The sequence below is a fragment of the Zalophus californianus genome, chromosome 4 (assembly GCF_009762305.2).
Source record: "Zalophus californianus isolate mZalCal1 chromosome 4, mZalCal1.pri.v2, whole genome shotgun sequence".
Taxonomy (NCBI): Eukaryota; Metazoa; Chordata; class Mammalia; order Carnivora; family Otariidae; genus Zalophus; species Zalophus californianus.
Genome location: NC_045598.1, coordinates 53,375,132 through 53,393,887, shown reverse-complemented (window position 1 = coordinate 53,393,887; position 18,756 = coordinate 53,375,132). Strand labels below are relative to the sequence as shown.

The 18,756-nt window shown below is 42.3% G+C and overlaps 1 protein-coding gene and 1 long non-coding RNA gene across 2 annotated transcripts in view; one reads left to right on the top strand and one right to left on the bottom strand.

Annotated features, from left to right (window-relative positions):
• The window catches only part of AK4 (adenylate kinase 4), a 118,172-nt gene extending 106,366 nt beyond the window's left edge, over positions 1-11,806 (bottom strand). Inside the window, exon 1 of the mRNA XM_027611050.2 lies at positions 11,725-11,806. Within this exon, the coding sequence (XP_027466851.1) occupies positions 11,725-11,779 (55 nt within the window). The 5' untranslated portion in view covers positions 11,780-11,806. The remainder of the gene's footprint in view (positions 1-11,724) is intronic.
• Positions 11,807-13,248: 1,442 nt separating this feature from the next.
• On the top strand, positions 13,249-17,804 carry LOC113925002. Its single transcript, XR_003520890.2, has 4 exons — positions 13,249-13,410; positions 13,639-13,868; positions 14,190-14,361; positions 14,466-17,804. It is a non-coding gene; the product is annotated as an uncharacterized LOC113925002 (long non-coding RNA).
• Positions 17,805-18,756: the final 952 nt, after the last annotated feature.

Below are 18,756 nucleotides of genomic sequence, written 5' to 3'. Positions count from 1 at the left end.
CTATCCCTCCCTCTGCTTCTCCCCCTGCTCATGTTCTCTCTCTCTCTGTATCTCTGTGTCTCGAATGAATAAATAAAGAAATCTTAAAAAAAAAATAAAATAAGATAAAACACTCTCTTTGTATTTTTTAAAGGAGCCAAGTCAAACCAGAACCAAGTTAAAAAAATACTTTTTTTTCCCCTATTCCATTCATATTTTTTAATGGATCACCACCGAGAATGAAAAGGAAAGGAACTAACACTTACTGAGCATCTACCATGTGCCAGGCACTGTACTCTGTGCTTTATACTCATCATCTAATCTTTGGAACAATCCTTTTGGTAATTATTACCTACATTTTGGAAAAGAAATCCTGAGAGTCCATAAAGATAGGTAATGTGCCCAAAATTTAAAAAAAGGGGGGGGGGGCAGGGCACCTGGGTGGCTTAGTCAGTTAAGTGTCTGCTCTTGATTTCAGCTCAGGTCATGATCTCAGGGTCATGGGATTGAGCATTAAGGAGGGCATGTGACATAATGAGCACTGGGTATTATATAAGACTGATGAATCACTGAACTCCACCTCTGAAACTAATAATACACCGTATGTTAATTAATGGAATTTAAAATAAAGAAATAAAGAATTTTAGAGGGTTTTTTTCTTTTTTCTTTTTTTTTCAATTTTTTTTTTCATTTAGAGGGGTTTTAAAAGACGATTTAAATGAGCCATACTCTGTAAACTAGTCACTTAATTTCCAAATAGTTTGATCAGGGGAATGCTATAGACATAATGTGTCTGAGTGTCTTCAAGCTTTTAGAGACATCTTGGTAGGAGGTTAGAGGGAGATTGTCTAAGATGAATGTCAATAAGAAACATTGCAACAAATATTTATTGAGTGTCATGCACTGCATTAAACACTCTATGTTACTTCATTAATCCTTCAGCTTTATAAAAAAGGCACAGTTCTCACAACTATTTTACGATGAGGAAATTGAGCTTCAGAGAAGTTAAATAATGTCTAGGGATGCACAGCTAGGAAATGACAAGATGAAGATAAAGACCAAGCTGTTGACTATAAAACCCTGGCCTCTGCAAGGAGAATGGCTCACCTTCTTGAGCATATATACTATGTGGGCACTGTTCTAAGCATATTGCAAGTGTTTAATCATTTGATCCTTGCAATAGTCCTATGAGTTGGGTACTAAAATTATCCTCATTTTATAGCAGAGGAAAAGGAAGCACAGATTAATCACCACGTAACTAGTTGAGCAACCATTCCTAAAGAGTGCTAATTGCTGACTGCAAGAAAGTAGGGGGAAGAGCTCCAAGGCCACAGTGAACTGTCCCCACTCTGACCTTTTCATTCAAAATTTACTCGGATAAAGACCGTGATCTACTGCCCAAATACGGGAAAGCATGAATGTGGTGGGGTAAGTTATACCGGATGGCAGAAAAATCCGGATGCAAAAAGATCTCAGTGGTCTGCAATAATGACCTCAATCTAACAAGATGTAACTGTGAGAGAATTAATCAAGTCCTAAACAGGTCCAAAAAATAGATCAATCAGAGGCAAAATGAATAAATAGTGATACACGTAAAAGAATTGTGTAGAGTTTAGGTGACTGAAAGTGTGGCTTGAGTAATGGATGATAGCCAAAAGCTACCACTAGGTATCCATTCCCACCCCTGTGCGTGTGCACACACACACAGCATTTGGAAATTAAAAATAAGAACACCCTTTCAGAGTTACTACAAAATAACTAATAGATCAGGGCAGACAAAGACAGCATCACTAGAGAGGCTTTACTTTAATCTGGTTAAATGTATTATCATATCTGGGAAGAAGATTAGGGACACCAGTAGGGGGTTTGGTCAACAGTTGGAGCGAAGATATAGGCAAATCACATGAGCAAAGGGGAAAAGAATCCTAGATTCGTGAACACAAGCACTTAGTTCTTGCGACAGGTTTATCTTTGTAGAGTGCATGAATGTGGAATATTACTACAGATGAGGGGCAACACAACTGTTAGGACAACATTCTGGTCTTGAGAAGGAATTTAAGGACACTCTACCCTACCCTCATCGGAGGAATGTGTGACATTATCAAGAGTAAGGGTATTTTAGGACTATGGTGTTGGGTGTTAGAGGAAGTGAGAGGGTTGACTGAGATGCAGTGAGCAAAGAATTTAAGAGCTATTGTGATCCTCAAGCAACATGATCATGTATATAAAAAGTTACAAAAGGAACTTTTGTACACTGTTAGTGGGAATGTAAACTGGTATAGCCATTATGGAAAACAGTACATTATACAACTGTATAATTTAATTTCTTGCCTCGGGGTGCCTGGGTGGCTCAGTTGGTTAAGCGACTGCCTTCAGCTCGCGTCATGATCCTGGAGTCCTGGGATCGAGTCCCGCATCGGGCTCCCTGCTCAGCAGGGAGTCCACTTCTCCCTCTGACCCTCTTCCCTCTCGCGCTATCTCTCATTCTCTCTCTCTCAAATAAATAAATAAAATCTTTAAAAAAAATTTAATTTCTTGCCTCAAGAAATTAAAAATAGAACCACCATATCCAGAGACAAGAAAATCTCTATTTCAAAGAGAGATTTCTACTCCCATGTTCACTGCAGCATTATTCACAATAGCTAAGACATGGAAACAACCTGTTTGTCAATGATGACTGGATAAAGAAAATGTGAGATAGGGGTGCCTGGGTGGCTCAGTCGGTTAAGCGTCTGCCTTTGGCTCAGGTCAAGATCCCAGGGTCCTTGGATCGAGCCCCACATTGGGCTCCTTGCTCAGCGGAGAGCCTGCTTCTCCTTCTCCCTCTGCCTCCCTCTTCCTGCGGCTCCCCCTGCTTGTGCTCTCTCTCTCTGTCAAATAAATAAATAAAATCTTTAAAAAAGAAAAAAAGAAAATGTGAGATATACACACATACACACACACACACAAAGTGGAATATTACTCCACCTTAAAAAGGGAGGAAGTCCTGCTTTGTGATAACATGGATGAAACTGGAGAGCATTAGGCTAAGTGAAATAAACCAGGCAGAGAAAGACAAATAATGCATGGTATCATTTATATCTGGAACTTTAAAATAAAATGTGAAACAGAGGGCACAATGGCGGTTCCAGGGCTAGAGGATGGGGGAAATTAGGGAGATGCTGATAAAGGGGTACGAACTTTCAGTTATAAGAGGAACAAGGGGTGAGGATTTAATTTATAGCATGGTGACTACTATTGAAAATATTGTAATGTATAATTGAAATGTGCTGAGACAATAAAACTGAAGTGTTCTTACCAAAAAAAAGGAAGAAAAAAGGTATATTTATGCAAGGTGATGGGTGTGTTAGTTAACTCATTGGCAGGAATTCTTTCATAATGTATATGTATATCAAATCATCACATTGTATATTTTAAATATTAGAGTTGATTTTAATTAACTTATTTGTTAATTTACTAAATATTGTTTAATTAATATTAAGTAACAAAATATATTAAATTTTTCTTTATTATACTTCAACATGGCTAAAAGTTTTTTTAATTGCAAAGAATCTACAAAAAAACTAGAACTAAAAAGTGTGTTTAACAAAGTTGTAGGACACAAGATCAATATACAGAAACCAATTATATTTCTATAAACTACCAGTAAGCAATTTTAAAATGAATTAATTCCATTTATAATAGCACTACAGGAATATAGTACCTAGAGATAAATTTAACAAGAGAAGCACAAATCTGTGTATTGAAAACTACACACCATTGCTAAGTGAAATTAAAGAGGACATAAAAATGGGGAGATATATAAAATCCATGAGTTGGAAATTCAATATTGGTAAGATGGCAATTTTCCCAAATTGCTATATAGATTCAATGTAATACCTATCAAAATCCCAGTAGGTTTTTTTTTTTTTTTTGGTGGATGCTGAAAAGCTGTTTCTAAAATTTATATAAAAGTGCAAAGAACCTAGAATAGTAAGACAATTTTGAAAAAGAAATACAAAGTCAGAGGACTTTATTTGGTTCTGAAACTTACTACAAAGCTATGATAATGAAGAAACAATAAACATTTAGGTGGATGGAAGAGAATGGAGAATCTAGGAACAGATCTTCATGTATATGGTCAATTGATTTTTGAGAAAGATGCCAAGTAAATAAATGGGAAAGGATAGTTCTTTCAACAATAGATGCTGGGACCATCAGACAAACATCTGTAAAAAAATGAAACTCAACCTTTACCTTACACCATACATAACGACTTAAAAGAAAACACAGGATGAAATCTTCACAGCCTTGAATTAGGCAAAGAGTTCTTTATATATAACACAAATAAAAACAATCAAAGACAAAATCCAACCAATTGGGCTTTATCAAAATGCAAATTTTTGCTCTTCAAAAGACACAAGAAAATGGAAATATTTGCAAAACATATATCTGATAAAGGACTTGAATCCAGAATATATAAAGAACTCTTATAATTCAGCAGCAAGAGGACAAACAACCCAATAAGAAATGAACAAAATATTTGAATAATCACCTCACCAAAGAAGATATATAAATGGCAGGTGGGTACGTGAAAAGATATTTAACATCATTAGTTATCAGAGAAATGCAAGTTAAAACCAAAATGATGTACCACACCACACCTACTAGAACGGATAAAACAAAAAAGACTAACCGAGTGTTTGTGAAGATGCGGAGAAACACATTCATTGCTAGTGGGAACATAAAATGAGACAGCCACTTTGGCAAAACTTCAGCACTTTTTAAAAATCCAAACATACCCTTATCAATTGACTTAGCAACCCAACTCCTAGGTATCTAGCCAAAAGAAATGAAAATGTATGTCCACACAAAAACCTGTACACAAATATTCACTGCAGTATTATTCATAATAGTCCCCAAACTGCAAACAGCATCTTTTAACTGGTAAATTGATAGACAAAATGTTGTATGTCTATAGAGGGGAATATTATTCACAATGAAAGCATTATACTAAATGGAACGAGGCAGGCACAAAAGGCTACATATTATATGATTCCATTTATATGAAAATTTTAGAAAAGGCAAAATTGTAGACAGATCGGTGGTTGCCTAGGGCTGGGGTGGGAGCAGAGATGGATTGCAAACAGGCACAAGGGAACTTTTTGTGGTCATGAAAGTGCTCTAAAACTGAATTGTGGTGATGGCTGCCTAATTGTATAAACTCACTAAAATTCAATGAAGTGTACACTTAAGATGGGTGATTTTTATGGTATCTAAATTAAACCTCAATAAGGATGTTTTAAACAAAACAGAAAGCTATTGTGACTTCATAGCACCCTTTCTGGCTCACCTTAGAAATATCTGGTGCCTGTATAACTCTGGTAAAATTGTCCTTGAACTTTCCTTTCCATACCCTCTGAAGACCTGACATGGATGGTTTAGCAAGCAGCTCTAACCCTGGTGGACAGATTTTCTTTCTCTTGGAGGAGGTTAGGAGAAAACCGAGAAAATCTTGACTGTATTTCCCAGGAGCACGTAAAGAAGAGCATGATTAGGATGGAAAAGACCTTACAAATCATACCGTAGTCTCTATCATTCTTCTATCAAATACCTTTTGGAGTTTTCCTGTTCAGATAAGTGCTGTGTCTATAAAATAGTGAACAATATGGACAAGGTCCTTGTCCTCCCAGAGCTTATCTTCTAGTAGTTGTGAAATTGAGGAGGGATGGATAGACAGGCAAAGTAAAAGGAAAGTACCTTAAGTACTCAGGAGAGAGTTAAAACCATGATATTAGAAAATGACTGGACCACAAGAGGGAGCCAGTCTTGCAAAGATGAGAAGGAGGAGCATTTTAGGCACTTTTTTTTTTTTTTTAGTGTACTTTGTCCCTTGAGGCTGTCTATTCCCTCTTTGCTCAGATTAAAATTCAGAGTCAGTAAATATAATCACTCCCTCAACTTCCTTAATCACATTAATTTCTCACACTGGTTGGCAAAATCACAACACTGTTAAAAATCCAACTGTCCACCTAGACTGGTCTCACCTCAAACTTGTCACCAGGAACTTAAGAAGGCCCTTGCCGTTTCCCAGCTAACGTCCCACATCTGCTTCATCCAGTCACTTTCCTACATTCTACATTACTACAGTCACTTTCTGCTTTTCTCTCCTCTCCCCCATTCTCACTCCCAGTTGATGACTGTGCTACTTACCTCATTGAGAAAACTGAACAGTCAGAAGACAATTTCCACGGATTCTTACCACATCTACATGTCCATATGGGTGTATCCCCTTAGACCCTGCCTTATCTGCTATCAGTCAGGATGCACTCTCAGGGCTCCCATATAAAACCTCATGCACTAGTGCATGAGATGCCATCCTCTTGTAGACTTAGGAACACCAAGCCAGCAAACCCTCCCACTCTATTCTACATCATGAATTTTTCCTCTACTGGATCATCTCCATTGGTAGACAAACAAATCATTTCAAGCATATTAAAGACAAACAAATAAAAATCTCCCCTTGACTGTATTTCCCTCATTTGGTTACCATCTTATTTCTCTGTAATCTTTTGTAGCAGAACAATTGTCTATACTGTATTAGCTGCCTCTAATTCCTTTTCTCCTGTTCTCGTTTAAATTCTCTCCAGTCCAGATTTTGTGCCACCATTGTTCTGAAACTGGTCTTTTCAAGGCCAAGAAAACAAATGCAATTAAAACCCTACCATAAAGAAAAATGAATGAAGCAGCTCTGAGTGAGAGAGGAATGTAGGGAGTGTGTGTGTGTGTGTGTGTGTGTGTGTGTGTGTGTGTGTGAAGATCCTGAATTATAGCAGCTGGGTTGACCACCTGTATCATAAAAATTATTTAGATAATTAGTCTTCTTTCCACTCCATTTGAGCCATATTTCCTTTCCATATATTTCCCTGACTGTCTTTGGAATCTACTGTTGCCCAGCTTCTTCAAGCAGTCTAAATATTAGATGAACCTGCTCACCATTCAGGGAGAAGAGAGTAAAACAAAATCATAGCAGTGAATGAGAGAGTCTTCATTTATGTTTTGTATCTGAAATTAATGTGAAACCTCAGAAACCTAAAAGTCTCTTTAACCTAACCAGGAATAATTTTAAAATTCTGAGAAAGATGGGGCGTGTGGGTGGTGCAGTCAGTTAAGCTTCTGACTCTGGGTTTGGCTCAGGTCATAATCTTGCAGTTGTGGGCTCCAGCCCTGCATTGGGCTCCGTGCTCAGTGCAGAGTCTGCTTGAGATTCTCACTCCTTCCCCCTCTGCTCTTCCACCTCTCTCTCTCTCTCAAATAAATAAATAAAATCTTAAAAGAAAAAAGTCTAAGAATTGCTCCCAAACAATATCCCTCTATGCTAAGATAAATGTAGTTGCCAGGTGTGATGATTTTGCAGCTCTCCATCTCTGTAAATGGCCTCGCCAGGAATTATATATACTAACCTCAGGCAGCTTAGAAAGTCTGGCTGCAGTACTTGGCTTGCTGATGTTATCAGCAGGAACAACTGTGACTTACTTCAGTGAGGTGGCCTCAACTCCTTTTGTGGACAAGGTGGTTCCTACTGGAGACAGCACCAAATGAGGTAGACTTTTCACAACTGTGCTGGTCAGTTGGTTAATACAGAAATAGCAAGTGGATAGTGCAGATCAGTGTTTAGCAAAATGCAAGTCACAATCCATTATCAGATTATGAAATTAACTTGGTGGGTTGCCCAATTTTTAAAAGGTGAAATCAAATAGAAAATATCAGAGTTCATTACACATACTCAGGGCATGACATAGTTCATGAGACTCTGGTTGGAGTTGTGAAGAAGTGTGTCCTGGATCATAAAATTAAAATTTAAAAAATTAAAGCCACCAGTCTAAATCCATTCCTAATAAAATAGCCAGTGTAGTTCAACACACGAATCCAAATTAGAGGAACTTTGGAAAAAATATCCCCATCATTCTCAGCATCATATATCACTAAGCATGAGCAGAAACAAGGGAAATCCAGAGCACCTTAAAGAGGGGCTTTCATACACATGACTAGGTGAAGAGCTTGAAATTAGTCTCTAAAAACTAAATTGCCATCGCGGAGGCTTTATAGTTTACAAACCACACTCACAAACTTGATCTCATTTGAGTATCTTGTCTATCTTTTCTAGTAAGTAAGACAGGAAGGCAGTGGCATCTGAGGCAGGTTTCAGTGATCCGTGCAGTTTAGGTCAGGAGCCCAACCAGCAGCTGGGAGAAAGGATCTATCCCCACAAGCCTCAGGGAGAAAGTTGGCAAGGGTAAAGAACTGTGTGTGGGTCCCAGCCAAATTAACTAGGGTTCAGGGCAGAACTCCAGTTCCAGGAGGGAGAAAGGGAAGGATGAACAGGAACTGGGGCAGAAGCCCAGATATTAAACAAAGCACACAGATAGCCAGGTCCATCTCCAGCACGTGGGATTCCATGCTCACACCTGCAGGCTTCCAGAAGCCCATGACTGGCTTTTGAAGAAGAAACAGAAACACACCATGTGGATGAGGGGGCAGAATGGAGAGGTTATCAAGCACTTACAAAGACATGAAGAGACTAGTGGGGAATGGCAAGTTAATCAATCAGACTAGCATGAGTAGAGTTGCCAGATAAAATGGAGGATGCTTATTTAAATTTGGAATTCAGATAAATAATGAAAGCCTTTTAGTGTAAGTATGTTCCATGCAATATTGGGGACACATTTATACCAAAAAATGTTGCTTATCTGAAATTTAAATGTAACTGGGCATCCTGTATTTTTATTTACAGAATCTGACAACCCTTACCTGTGGGTGTTATGAAGGATGAGGTGGGAAGGCTTTGGCAGAGCAAGATCAGAAACGATCTTGTGCGCCATGCTTGGCAGATAATGGGGAGCCATGAAAGTTTTTAAGCAGGAGCATAATATAATCAGATTTGCATTTTAGAATCAACTTTTGGAGAACAAAACAAGAGTTGAGAAAGTCAGGAACTGAGACCAGAAAGCTGTTTCAATAGCCTAGACTCTAGGAGTATTGAATTTAATTTCTTTCACTTCACAATTCGGCCGAGTGCTAGGGAGATTCCAAGGTTCAATCAAGCTGAAGAGACCAATCTTTTCCTTTTTCAAGAGCTGTTCTTTGTTTTGAGGAACAAAGAATGTTCTGAAGGTGGGGTATATTTTTTGCCTTGCCCAAACCCTGTGTCAATCAAATCCTTCTTGAGGGTGCTGTAAAGATAAGGTGTGTATATCAATCCCCTGCTAGTAAGCTCAATGTCTTTTTCACCATTGCATCCCCAGTAGGTAATCAATAAACATTTGTTGAATGAGTCCCTTAAGGACAAAGTCTACGTCTTCCTCATCTTTGTTTCTTTAGCACCTGACCCAGGGCTGGGAATAAGTTTCTCAGAAAATAGTTCTTGATTAAAGTGGTCTAATTAATTAACAACCAGAAGTGCTTCCTATTAACTACACTTCTCCAACATTATTTCAAAGGTACAATCCAGCATAGTTTTCACTCGAATGCAAAAGAAGCCTGCCTCTTACATTGGACCAGAAAACTGTTTTCAAAAGCTGCAGAATCATAGATTGGATGGAGTTTTAAGGGTAATCTTCCTTGTGTATGTGAAAATGTGAGGGTTTAGGATTGTGTGTGTGTGTGTGTGTGTGCGTGCGTGCGCGCGTGTGTGTGGCATTTTCCTAATTGCTTCCAGAAGCTTTGTCTTTGCTTGGGTATTAGTGAAGCTAGATCTTAAGTAAATGCTTCTCAGGTAGATCATCATAAAGTGGTATGAATTAAGTGTTTGTCTTCCATCTACCAGTATCAGTACAGTTACTTCTGCATGTATTTTTCCAAGGCTGAAGTGTGAACTTCTTGAAGGCAGGACTTCATAGTCACAGAACTTTCACTAATACTAGGTTTGTTGAATTTTCAAGAGCAGGAAGCCAAAAGGGAAAGAATAATTCTAGGAAGCACATGGGATTAATAAAAATACAATTAAAAAATTATTACAGTCCTCCATTAGTGGAGATTATATTCCAAGCATCATACCAGGGTGGGGGCTTTACATGTATTTTTAAAATTCTGATGAAATTTCAATCCTAAAACCTTCTCTTTGAGGTAGGTGACATTATGCTTGTTTTCTATTTCTTTATACAGAATCAGAACTGATAAGAAACTTGCCCAGCTAATAGATTAGCAGGGCTGAGATCAGAACCTAATTCCAAAGTCCAGGCTCTCACACATCGGGAGTTGTCATTGTTTTAAGTGTGTATGGGAGAGATGAAGAATATTGTTAGAGTGCCTATAAGAGCTCTACTTTAATCAGCAACCATGTAGTACTCCAGAGGACTAAAGTTTGATCTTCTTTGTAATGATGTGTGAGTATACATGTGTGGAAGAAATATGGAAGTATTTTTTGTATTTTTTATTTATGTTCCTTTTTTCTCTGTTCACCTTTGTACTTAAGGGAGCACATGCTTTTAAATATAATTAGGCGGCATCTCCATCTTGTTGGAAGGTGATATGGTTACATTTAAAATTATTACCACACTCTTACTATCCAGGATGAAACATATGGACTTTAGATGTTACCATCAGTAATAACAACTTCATTTGCCCCATCCAAAGGAATACTTGTAGTTCATGTTCATATATGTGATCGAACCTCATTGATCCAGATGTGTATGAACTCATCTGTGGGACAATCCAGACCCTCCGCTGAGCTGTCAATATGATTGCATGCATCAGTTATTCTCCAGTCTTTTAAAGCTGAGAATGTGCACTCTTTGTCCAGATGCTGAGATCTTTTCAGCAACCCTCTTCATACTGCTCAACTGCCTGTGTTCCTCGCTGAGGAGGGTTAGTTAAATCGAAGTTTAAACTTTGCCAACCTTTTGGAGCCTAAGAAAGCAAAAGTCAAAAGGCAAGCAATGGCATAACTAATCACACGAATTAGAAGGAATTTGAAGAGGAACCAAACAAGGTAAAAAGAGGGGAGAAAGCAGTTGGTTACAAAAACAACAACAACAATGGAATAAACAAATTATGTTTTGCTTGGCCTCTGTAAAGTAGAAGGCTGCCAAAAATGGTCTGCAAAGGTGTAAGAATTGAAAAGCATCTTCAGTGTTCTGCCTTCACCAGAAATATGGAAGGAATTTCCTAGAGATGGTTAGGAAGGAATTTCGGGGGAAGAAAAATCCTCATCAGGCCTTAATTTGCTTATTCATTGCCAAGCAGGGTGGGAGATACAAAATGAATATGGCATGGCCCTGCCCTCCAAGCTTACCCTCCAGTTCAGGGAGATACATCAACTGTTACATATGCTGAAGTGTGAAAGGCACCATGAAATAAATATAAAAAGGAAACAGTAGGTGGACAAACGGGCAGTGATCTACTCTGTGAGTCTAATAAAAACAATTCATTACAATCATATAGGGCTGTTCAGTGAGATGACCAACTCTCATTGGGAAGAGTGAAATGGAATCTGAATTAACAGGTATAGTTGAGTCAAAAACACAAGAAAGGGGGTTTTGAAGAAGCAATCAATTCACACCAGTCCCAAGAAGGTAATGATCTGGTAAGTGTTCTCCATCTTTAATTTCTAGGATATCAATCTTACAAAGCAGAGTTGCTGCCAGACGTTACCATCCCCCACCCTCCATCTCCACCCCTCCAGCAGAGCTATCAGGTGAGCTGCGCTCAATCCAAGCTCCGCCCTAATTAAATGTGTGACCTGGAGCAACTTGCATCACTACTCACGGTCTCGTTTTCTGCGCCTGTAAATCGAGGAACCCTGGTCGATTGTAAAGTCCATTTCGGCAGTGAATTGTGAAATTGAGACAAGAACCCAAAAAGGAAACTCAAGAGAAACAAAAGTGAAAGTGCCCAAAGGAAATGCAGTAGTAAACAAAAGTACAAAATTTTATATCTCACTGAAAAACGTGGCAGAGTTCCCAAATACTTTGTTTTCTTCAGCAACCGTGAACACGAGACTTGGGAAAGAATGAAATGTCTATCACGCCCTCCAAATATGAATACGATCAGTGTAACGCGAATCCACCTTGCTGCATGCAACTGTCTTCTTAAACAATGCACCCTGGCCCTGAACCACCACTTATTAAAGACTTCTTACAAAGTAAATCAAGCTATGATGAATGGTCCGTCGCCACATAACCCCCCCCCCCCGGAACACCACACAAGGGTGTGTCTCGCTTTGGGAAGAGAGAGAAAAGGGTATAGAGAAAGGAAGAATTCGAACCAAGATTCTGCCTAGCGTTGCCACGCGGTTGTCATAAACAACAGCATGGAAACAAACTATCTTAAAACACAGGAAATTCGGTAGCCTTTGAACTTTATTATTTCCTCCGTTTATGGTGAGACTTCCCTGAACGTAACCCAGAACCTTACACCCGCTTAAGAGCGAGGGTGCGAACTCCGGGGTGAAGAGCAAGTGGAGGGGCCAGAAGGGACCAAGCTGACAGCTTCGCGGAGCGTTTGCAGCCAGTGTGGGACCAGGACGGGCGACGCCAAGGCTAGAAGAGGGGGCGTCCACTGGGCTCTCTGGATGGGAGGATGCTCCCTGTCCGCTGTGGGAGCCTCCCTTCTTGGAGCCGAGGCGGGAGGGGGAAGCGCGTGCGCGCGCGCGTGCACACACACACGCACACATCCTTCCCCTGGAGTTGTGTCTCGTCTCCCTTTTGTTTTTCTCCCTTCCCGGTCATGAGACCCGGAAGTTTTTTTTTTTTTTAAACCTGTCTCTCTCCCTTTTCCAACACCCCCCCCCAATCTATCACATGGCAGAGATAGAATAAAAACAGAAAAATGGCGACGGTCACGTTGTGGCGAGCCTTGCTGCGTCATTAGATAATCCTCATGCAAATAGCGGGAAGAACAAAGGAAGGGGGGGCCAGGACCCCCCGGGGGCGCAGGTGGGCGTGGGGGCGGCGGGCCGGGCGCGGGGGCGGCCGGGCGCGCGCGGGACCGGGAGCCTGCGGGCGGCGAGCGGCCGCGCGGGGCTTCGTGCCGCCGAGTGTCTGTTTGTGTGCGCGCCCGTGCGCCGCCGCGGAGCAGTGGCCGCGGCGCTCCTGGCACGGTGTGGCGGCGCGCCGGAGCCGGCCGGGGGCGCGGGAAGCGGCGGGGGCGACGAGAGCCGTTCCGGCGAGGCTGGTCGCGGCGCGCGCGCACACGCACACGCAGCCGCGGGGCTCGGCCGCCTGGGCGCCCGCGCGGGGGGCGGGCCGAGGGCGGGCCGGGTGGCGGCGGGGGCCGAGGGCGCGCCGCTGTCCGGCGCTGGGCGCCTGCCCTCAGCCGCCTCCCCGAACCGCAAGCAGTTCGCCGCCGCGGGATAGGCAGCGGGCGCTGGGGCGGTGGCACGGGGCGGGCCTGGGGCTCCGCACTCCCTCACGGACTTCGAGCGTGTGTTACCCGGCTGGGTTTGTTGTGGAGGTGTGTGTGTTTTTCCGGTGGGGTGGGGGGGGGCGGCCTCGCCCGGGGCATCTCCGCGGTTGCCCTCGGGCCCTCGCCAGGGTGTGAGGAGCGGCGCAGTTTGGACCAGGGCGCGGGTGGCCCTCGGCGCCCGGCTCCGGCCCCTTGGAGGGGGAGCGGCGCGGAGGGGCGGGGTGCGTGTGTAAATGTTGCGCACTCGCTTTTCCCCCCACCCCCGCCTTCTTCCAGGGTGCTGGCGTGGGTCCCTCGCCGTCCGGCGGCGACTGTAAATAGAGCCTGGATGTTGTTTACATGAAGGATCCGGCGGGAGGAGTCTGCGAGGAGGAGGCGGAGGAGGAGGGAGGGAGGAGAGAGGAAGAGCGGAGTCCCCGCGGCGGCGGCGGTCCGGGGTGAGGGGGAGCCCCGCGCGGCGTCCGGGGACCGGGAGCTACCACGAGGCCGGGACGCTGGACCCTGGGGTAGGAGGGAGAATGGGCGGAGGGGGGGGGGGGGTCTGTCAGTGTGGCATTTTTAGCTTGCAACCTGCCACACGCACATTCTGTGGGGCTCTCGGAGGGGAGGGGGTGTGCGGGGAGGGCGAGGAAGCCTCGATTTCTCTGTACGTTCTTTCTCCCGTCCCCAATCTTTTCCCGCTTTACAACGGGCTCACCTGTTTATTTCCATCATCCCGAGTGTGCAGTTTTTTATGTAGGCATGAGAGGCTGTTTCTTTTATTAGAAACATTATTGGGGGGGGGGGTGCGTTGTTGTAATTTCTGCCGGTCCTGTTCGGTTTTCAAGAAGGGGGAAGGGACTTGGCGGAGATCGCCTGCTCCTGGTCGCAGCTGAACCCGCGGCTTCTTCCTGCCTTCCCGGGCCAAGGAATCTTTTCACTCACTCAGCCACCCGCGCGCGAGCTGCCACCTTCTTGGAGAAGGACCACACCTGTGCTTATTCTCGCTTTGGAGGAGAGGTAAGCTGAAAAACCAGAGAATCTTGTGTTCCCCAGGGTTCTTAGCTAATCCCCCATCCCAGAATTGACCAGAAAGTGTTGCTTTCACCTGCCAATTGCACCAGGCACATCCATCCCGGATCCAGGCAAGTTGTGGTCTACAGATGTGCTGGGATTTTCTCTTCCCTCTGGACCTGCACCCTGCCAACCAGCAACTAACTGCTGGATTTAGATTGAGAGAGGTGATCTCTTTAGGTCAGTGCCGTTATTTGTTCCTTACCAGGTATTCTAATGGAATTGTCTGCTGTCTCCTGACAGCCCCCTTTTTTTCTTTCCCTAAGAGCTTAGCCCAGAACCCGGCCTAAAGCAGCCTGTCTCTGGCTCTCTTTTCCTGGGCCCCACCCTGGCCCCTCTTGGTTCTACAGAGCCAAACACGTCTCCCAAGCAGAAGACACACCCAGCCCCAAATCCAACCATTCCAAAAGGGAGGAGAAAACAGTGGACCCAAGGGTCCCCTTTCTGTCCTTAATATCCCCAACAGCATTTTCCTCTTCAAACCTAGATTTATAATCCCTTGATTCTTCTCACCAGCTGTCCTTCTTACCTTTTTGTCCATAGACCTTTGATAGATATTTGGGAAGGTGGGGACGAAGAGTGGAGAAGGAGGTTGTCACCTTTCTTCCCTAGAGTGAGGCATTTTCCATCTTCTCAGTCTTTGCGTTTTTGAGTAAAATACGTTTGCATGCTTATTTGAACTTGTTTTCTTGCTGGTTAAATAATAGCTGGGACTCACAAGGAAGGGAAGGGAAAGGAAAGAGATGAAAAATGAACATCACCCCCCTCTCGGGTTCCACCATATGAGCATCCCCAGAGTTGCTGAAGACCCTTCTGTAAAAGCCAACAGCCTGTCTTTCATGACATCACCACCTAAACCTTTCCAACTTTAGCTTCAGAACAGGAAGAACGCTCAAAATAGAACTATCTTAGGAATCCAGCTCCTTTAGAAGATCAACTTTTAAATCAGCTGCAGGAGAAACACTGAACTTTGACATAGGGAAAACTGAAGTGTTTGTTATTGGTTCCTTTGGGGAGGAGTAGAGGGGATACTTTCCATGCATGTTCAGAAAAGCTTTTCTCAAGGTAACTTGGGTACCTAGACCAATGAATGATTAATAGGATGGTTGGGGATTCATTTATTGAATTATTCATATGTTTCGGTATGTCAACAATAACCAGCATTTTTCAGAATGAAGAGGGGCTCCTGGAATCTGCTCTAAAGAGTATAAAGGAGGTTGTGGAGGGAGGCTGGGAGGGAGCGCTTGAGGAAGGTGAAGAATCAGGATGCAGGGACAGCTGCTGTGAGTGTGAAGTTCAGAGGCTCATCATAAACAATGTGGGTAAGTTTTGCGGGGTGACTAAGATCCTGGACAAAGAAGTAACGATGTCAGGATTTTCCACCTTTACTTTGGAACCGAACTGCGTATCTGAATTTCAGTGTCTCCATTCTTTTCTTGAGTTGAGGTGTACCTTTCTCTCTGAGCAAAAAGCATTGTTCAGTCTCTGGGAAGGGCTGCTTAATTAGTGATCATCACTAAAGTATTGACAACTTAAGGATTAGCAGTGGGGCAGAAAATACTTGGCATCATTTGTGCACCTGGTGGGTGTTGTAGAAGGACTTGCTGGTTGAAGAGGGTAATATCTTTCAGTCTGGTTCAGGTTTAAAAGAATCCAGGTGACAGGATTGTCTGTAACCTCATTAATACGGTAGCCTACGTGTTGCTGTCAAGCACCTGAAATCTGGCTACGATAATGAGCTGAATTTCAAATTTTAGTAAATTCTTAAAATTGATATTTGATGCAGTTATTGGAAAACTTAAATATGTTTGGAAACAATTTGGACATATGCATCTACTTTTTAAACTGTAAAACGGGTGAAATCTAAATATAGGTTAAGTATTTCTGATGAAAATCTAGAGTTTGAATTGAGTGAGATGTGTTGTAAGTATAAATTATACCCCAGTTTTCAAAGATTTGGTATAAAGAAAGTAAAATATCCCGAGTTATTTTTATATTGATTACATGTTCAGATGATACTATTTTAGGTATATGGACCTAAATGAAAATATGTTAAGGTTGATTTAATCTGTTTTAAATTTCTTTTTAAATATGGCTGCTAAAGTATTTAAAAACATATGCATGGCTTGCATTTTACTTCTCTTGGACAGCACTGGCCTGTAACATCGCTCCTTTTGGTCGATGGATTAATTTCAGAAGAGGTGACTGTGTAAAATCTCTGCTTTCCTTTGCTGTTTTTCATGTGGAAGTTTGGGGATCCCAAGAGTCATTATTTTAGAACATGAGACCTAATAGTGAATGCTTTGCATATTTCTCTGTGAGAGGCATGCCGTACTCAGGAAGGTCGATAAAAGTTTGTAGGGAACTAGAAAGGTTAGTAGGGGTGTCATGGGAAAACTTAAGATACCCACACATCTAGCTGTAGCTGCTTTTGTAAAAGGCTCCTGGGCATGCCAAGCTCTATCAGAGAACAGTAGGTGACACAGTAACTATTGTGACACCTGGTGGCATATTAGTGATACCACTCATGTTTGTTTTCTCTTACTCCATTTACTTTCTCTTCTCCACCCCCCCATGCCCCCACCCCCACATCATAGCTCCACTGGTGGTAATTGGGCCCCCAAGGCTGCTGACCCCTTGTCTCCAAAAAAAAAAAAAAGGAAATGCTGACCTGAATGGAGATAGTGCCATCTTTGGGGTTTGGTTTTGTCTAATGAGATTGACTAATGGCACTGGAAGGGACTTAGGGGTCATTTAAATACAATATCCTCATTTTATAGATGACAGACTGTCATATATGTTGCTTAAGACCAAACAGACAGAGGCTGGAATTAAACGTACACTTTGGTTGATAACCTATTTAGAGAAGCCATAGGAAATGACAAGGTTTGTCAGTTAATCAAATACCTGTTGAGCTTGCACGTTGTGGAAAGGACTGTGATTAGTGAGGTGAAGTGCCGTGAAGAAAACAGTCTCTGACTTTAGGAACAATACTGCTGATTTGAAGAAGTAATTATTAGCAGTGTCAAATTACAGTACAGTACAGGCATACCTTGTTTTATGGTGCTTCACAAATATGGTGGTTTTTGTTTTTGTGTGTTTTTTTTACACATTGAAGGTTTGTGGCAACTTTGTGTTGGGCAAGTCCATTGGCACCATTTTTCCAACAGCATTTGCTCACTTTGTGTCTTTGTGTCACTTTTTGGTAATTCTCAGAATACTTCAAACTTTTCATTATTATACTTGTTTTGGTGATCTGTAGTCAGTGAATATGATTTGCTAAAAGCTCAGATGATAAGCATTTTTTGGGTAAGGTATTTTTTTTAAAGATTTTATTTTTTTAATTAAAGTATGTACATTGTTTCTTTTTTGAGAGAGAGAGCCTGGGCAGAGGGAGAGAGAGACAGACTCTTAAGCAGGCTCCGTGTACCTGAGCCAAAAACAAGAGTCGGAAGCTTAACCAACTGAGCCACCCAGGTGCCCCTCTACATTGTTTTTTTTTTTTTTTAAAGATTTTATTTATTTATTTGAGAGAGTGAGAGAGAGAGCACATGAGAGGGGGGAGGGTCAGAGGGAGAGGCAGACTCCCCGCCGAGCAGGGAGCCCGATGCGGGACCCGATCCCGGGACTCCAGGACCATGACCTGAGCCGAAGGCAGTCGCCCAACCAACTGAGCCACCCAGGCGCCCTACATTGTTTCTTTAGACATAATACCATTGCACGCTTAATAGGCTATGGTGTAGTATGAACATAACTTACATATGCACTGGGAAACCAAAAAATCTTTTGACTGGTTTTATCGTGATACTTTATTGCAGTGGTCTAGAACTGGACCCACAATAGCTCTGAGGTATGCCTGTATAAGAAATAGCACCTAATAATGAGTGCACTACCGCTGTAGCATATGGTACAAATAGAAGTGTGTTTATTTTACAGATGTAGGAATAAAAGCTCTGAGAATGGTGGACTCTGCGGAAAAGAGGAGTTTGTTTCTGGAGCAGCTCATGGCTCTAGAACTTGAGGATGGTGAGAATCTTTGGTGTTGCCCTCTTCAGTTGTCCATGCAGGGCATCGGAGAATCTAAGACCCAGAATCTTTAAATGGCAGTGCTGCAATAATGAGGAAGTCATAGATTAATTAGAGACCGTTAGGGTGTTTAGAGGTGGTTAGCCAGGGGTAGATCATTTTGACTAGTTATCTTAAAAGGTTTAATACAGAGGTGAAATCAGAATAAAACTGACTTGTGAGTAGACTTATAAAATCCAAAATCTGGGGGGAAATGGAGCCTAGAACAAAATCAGAAAGCAAAATAACTGTGGAACAGACAGCTGGACTACAATA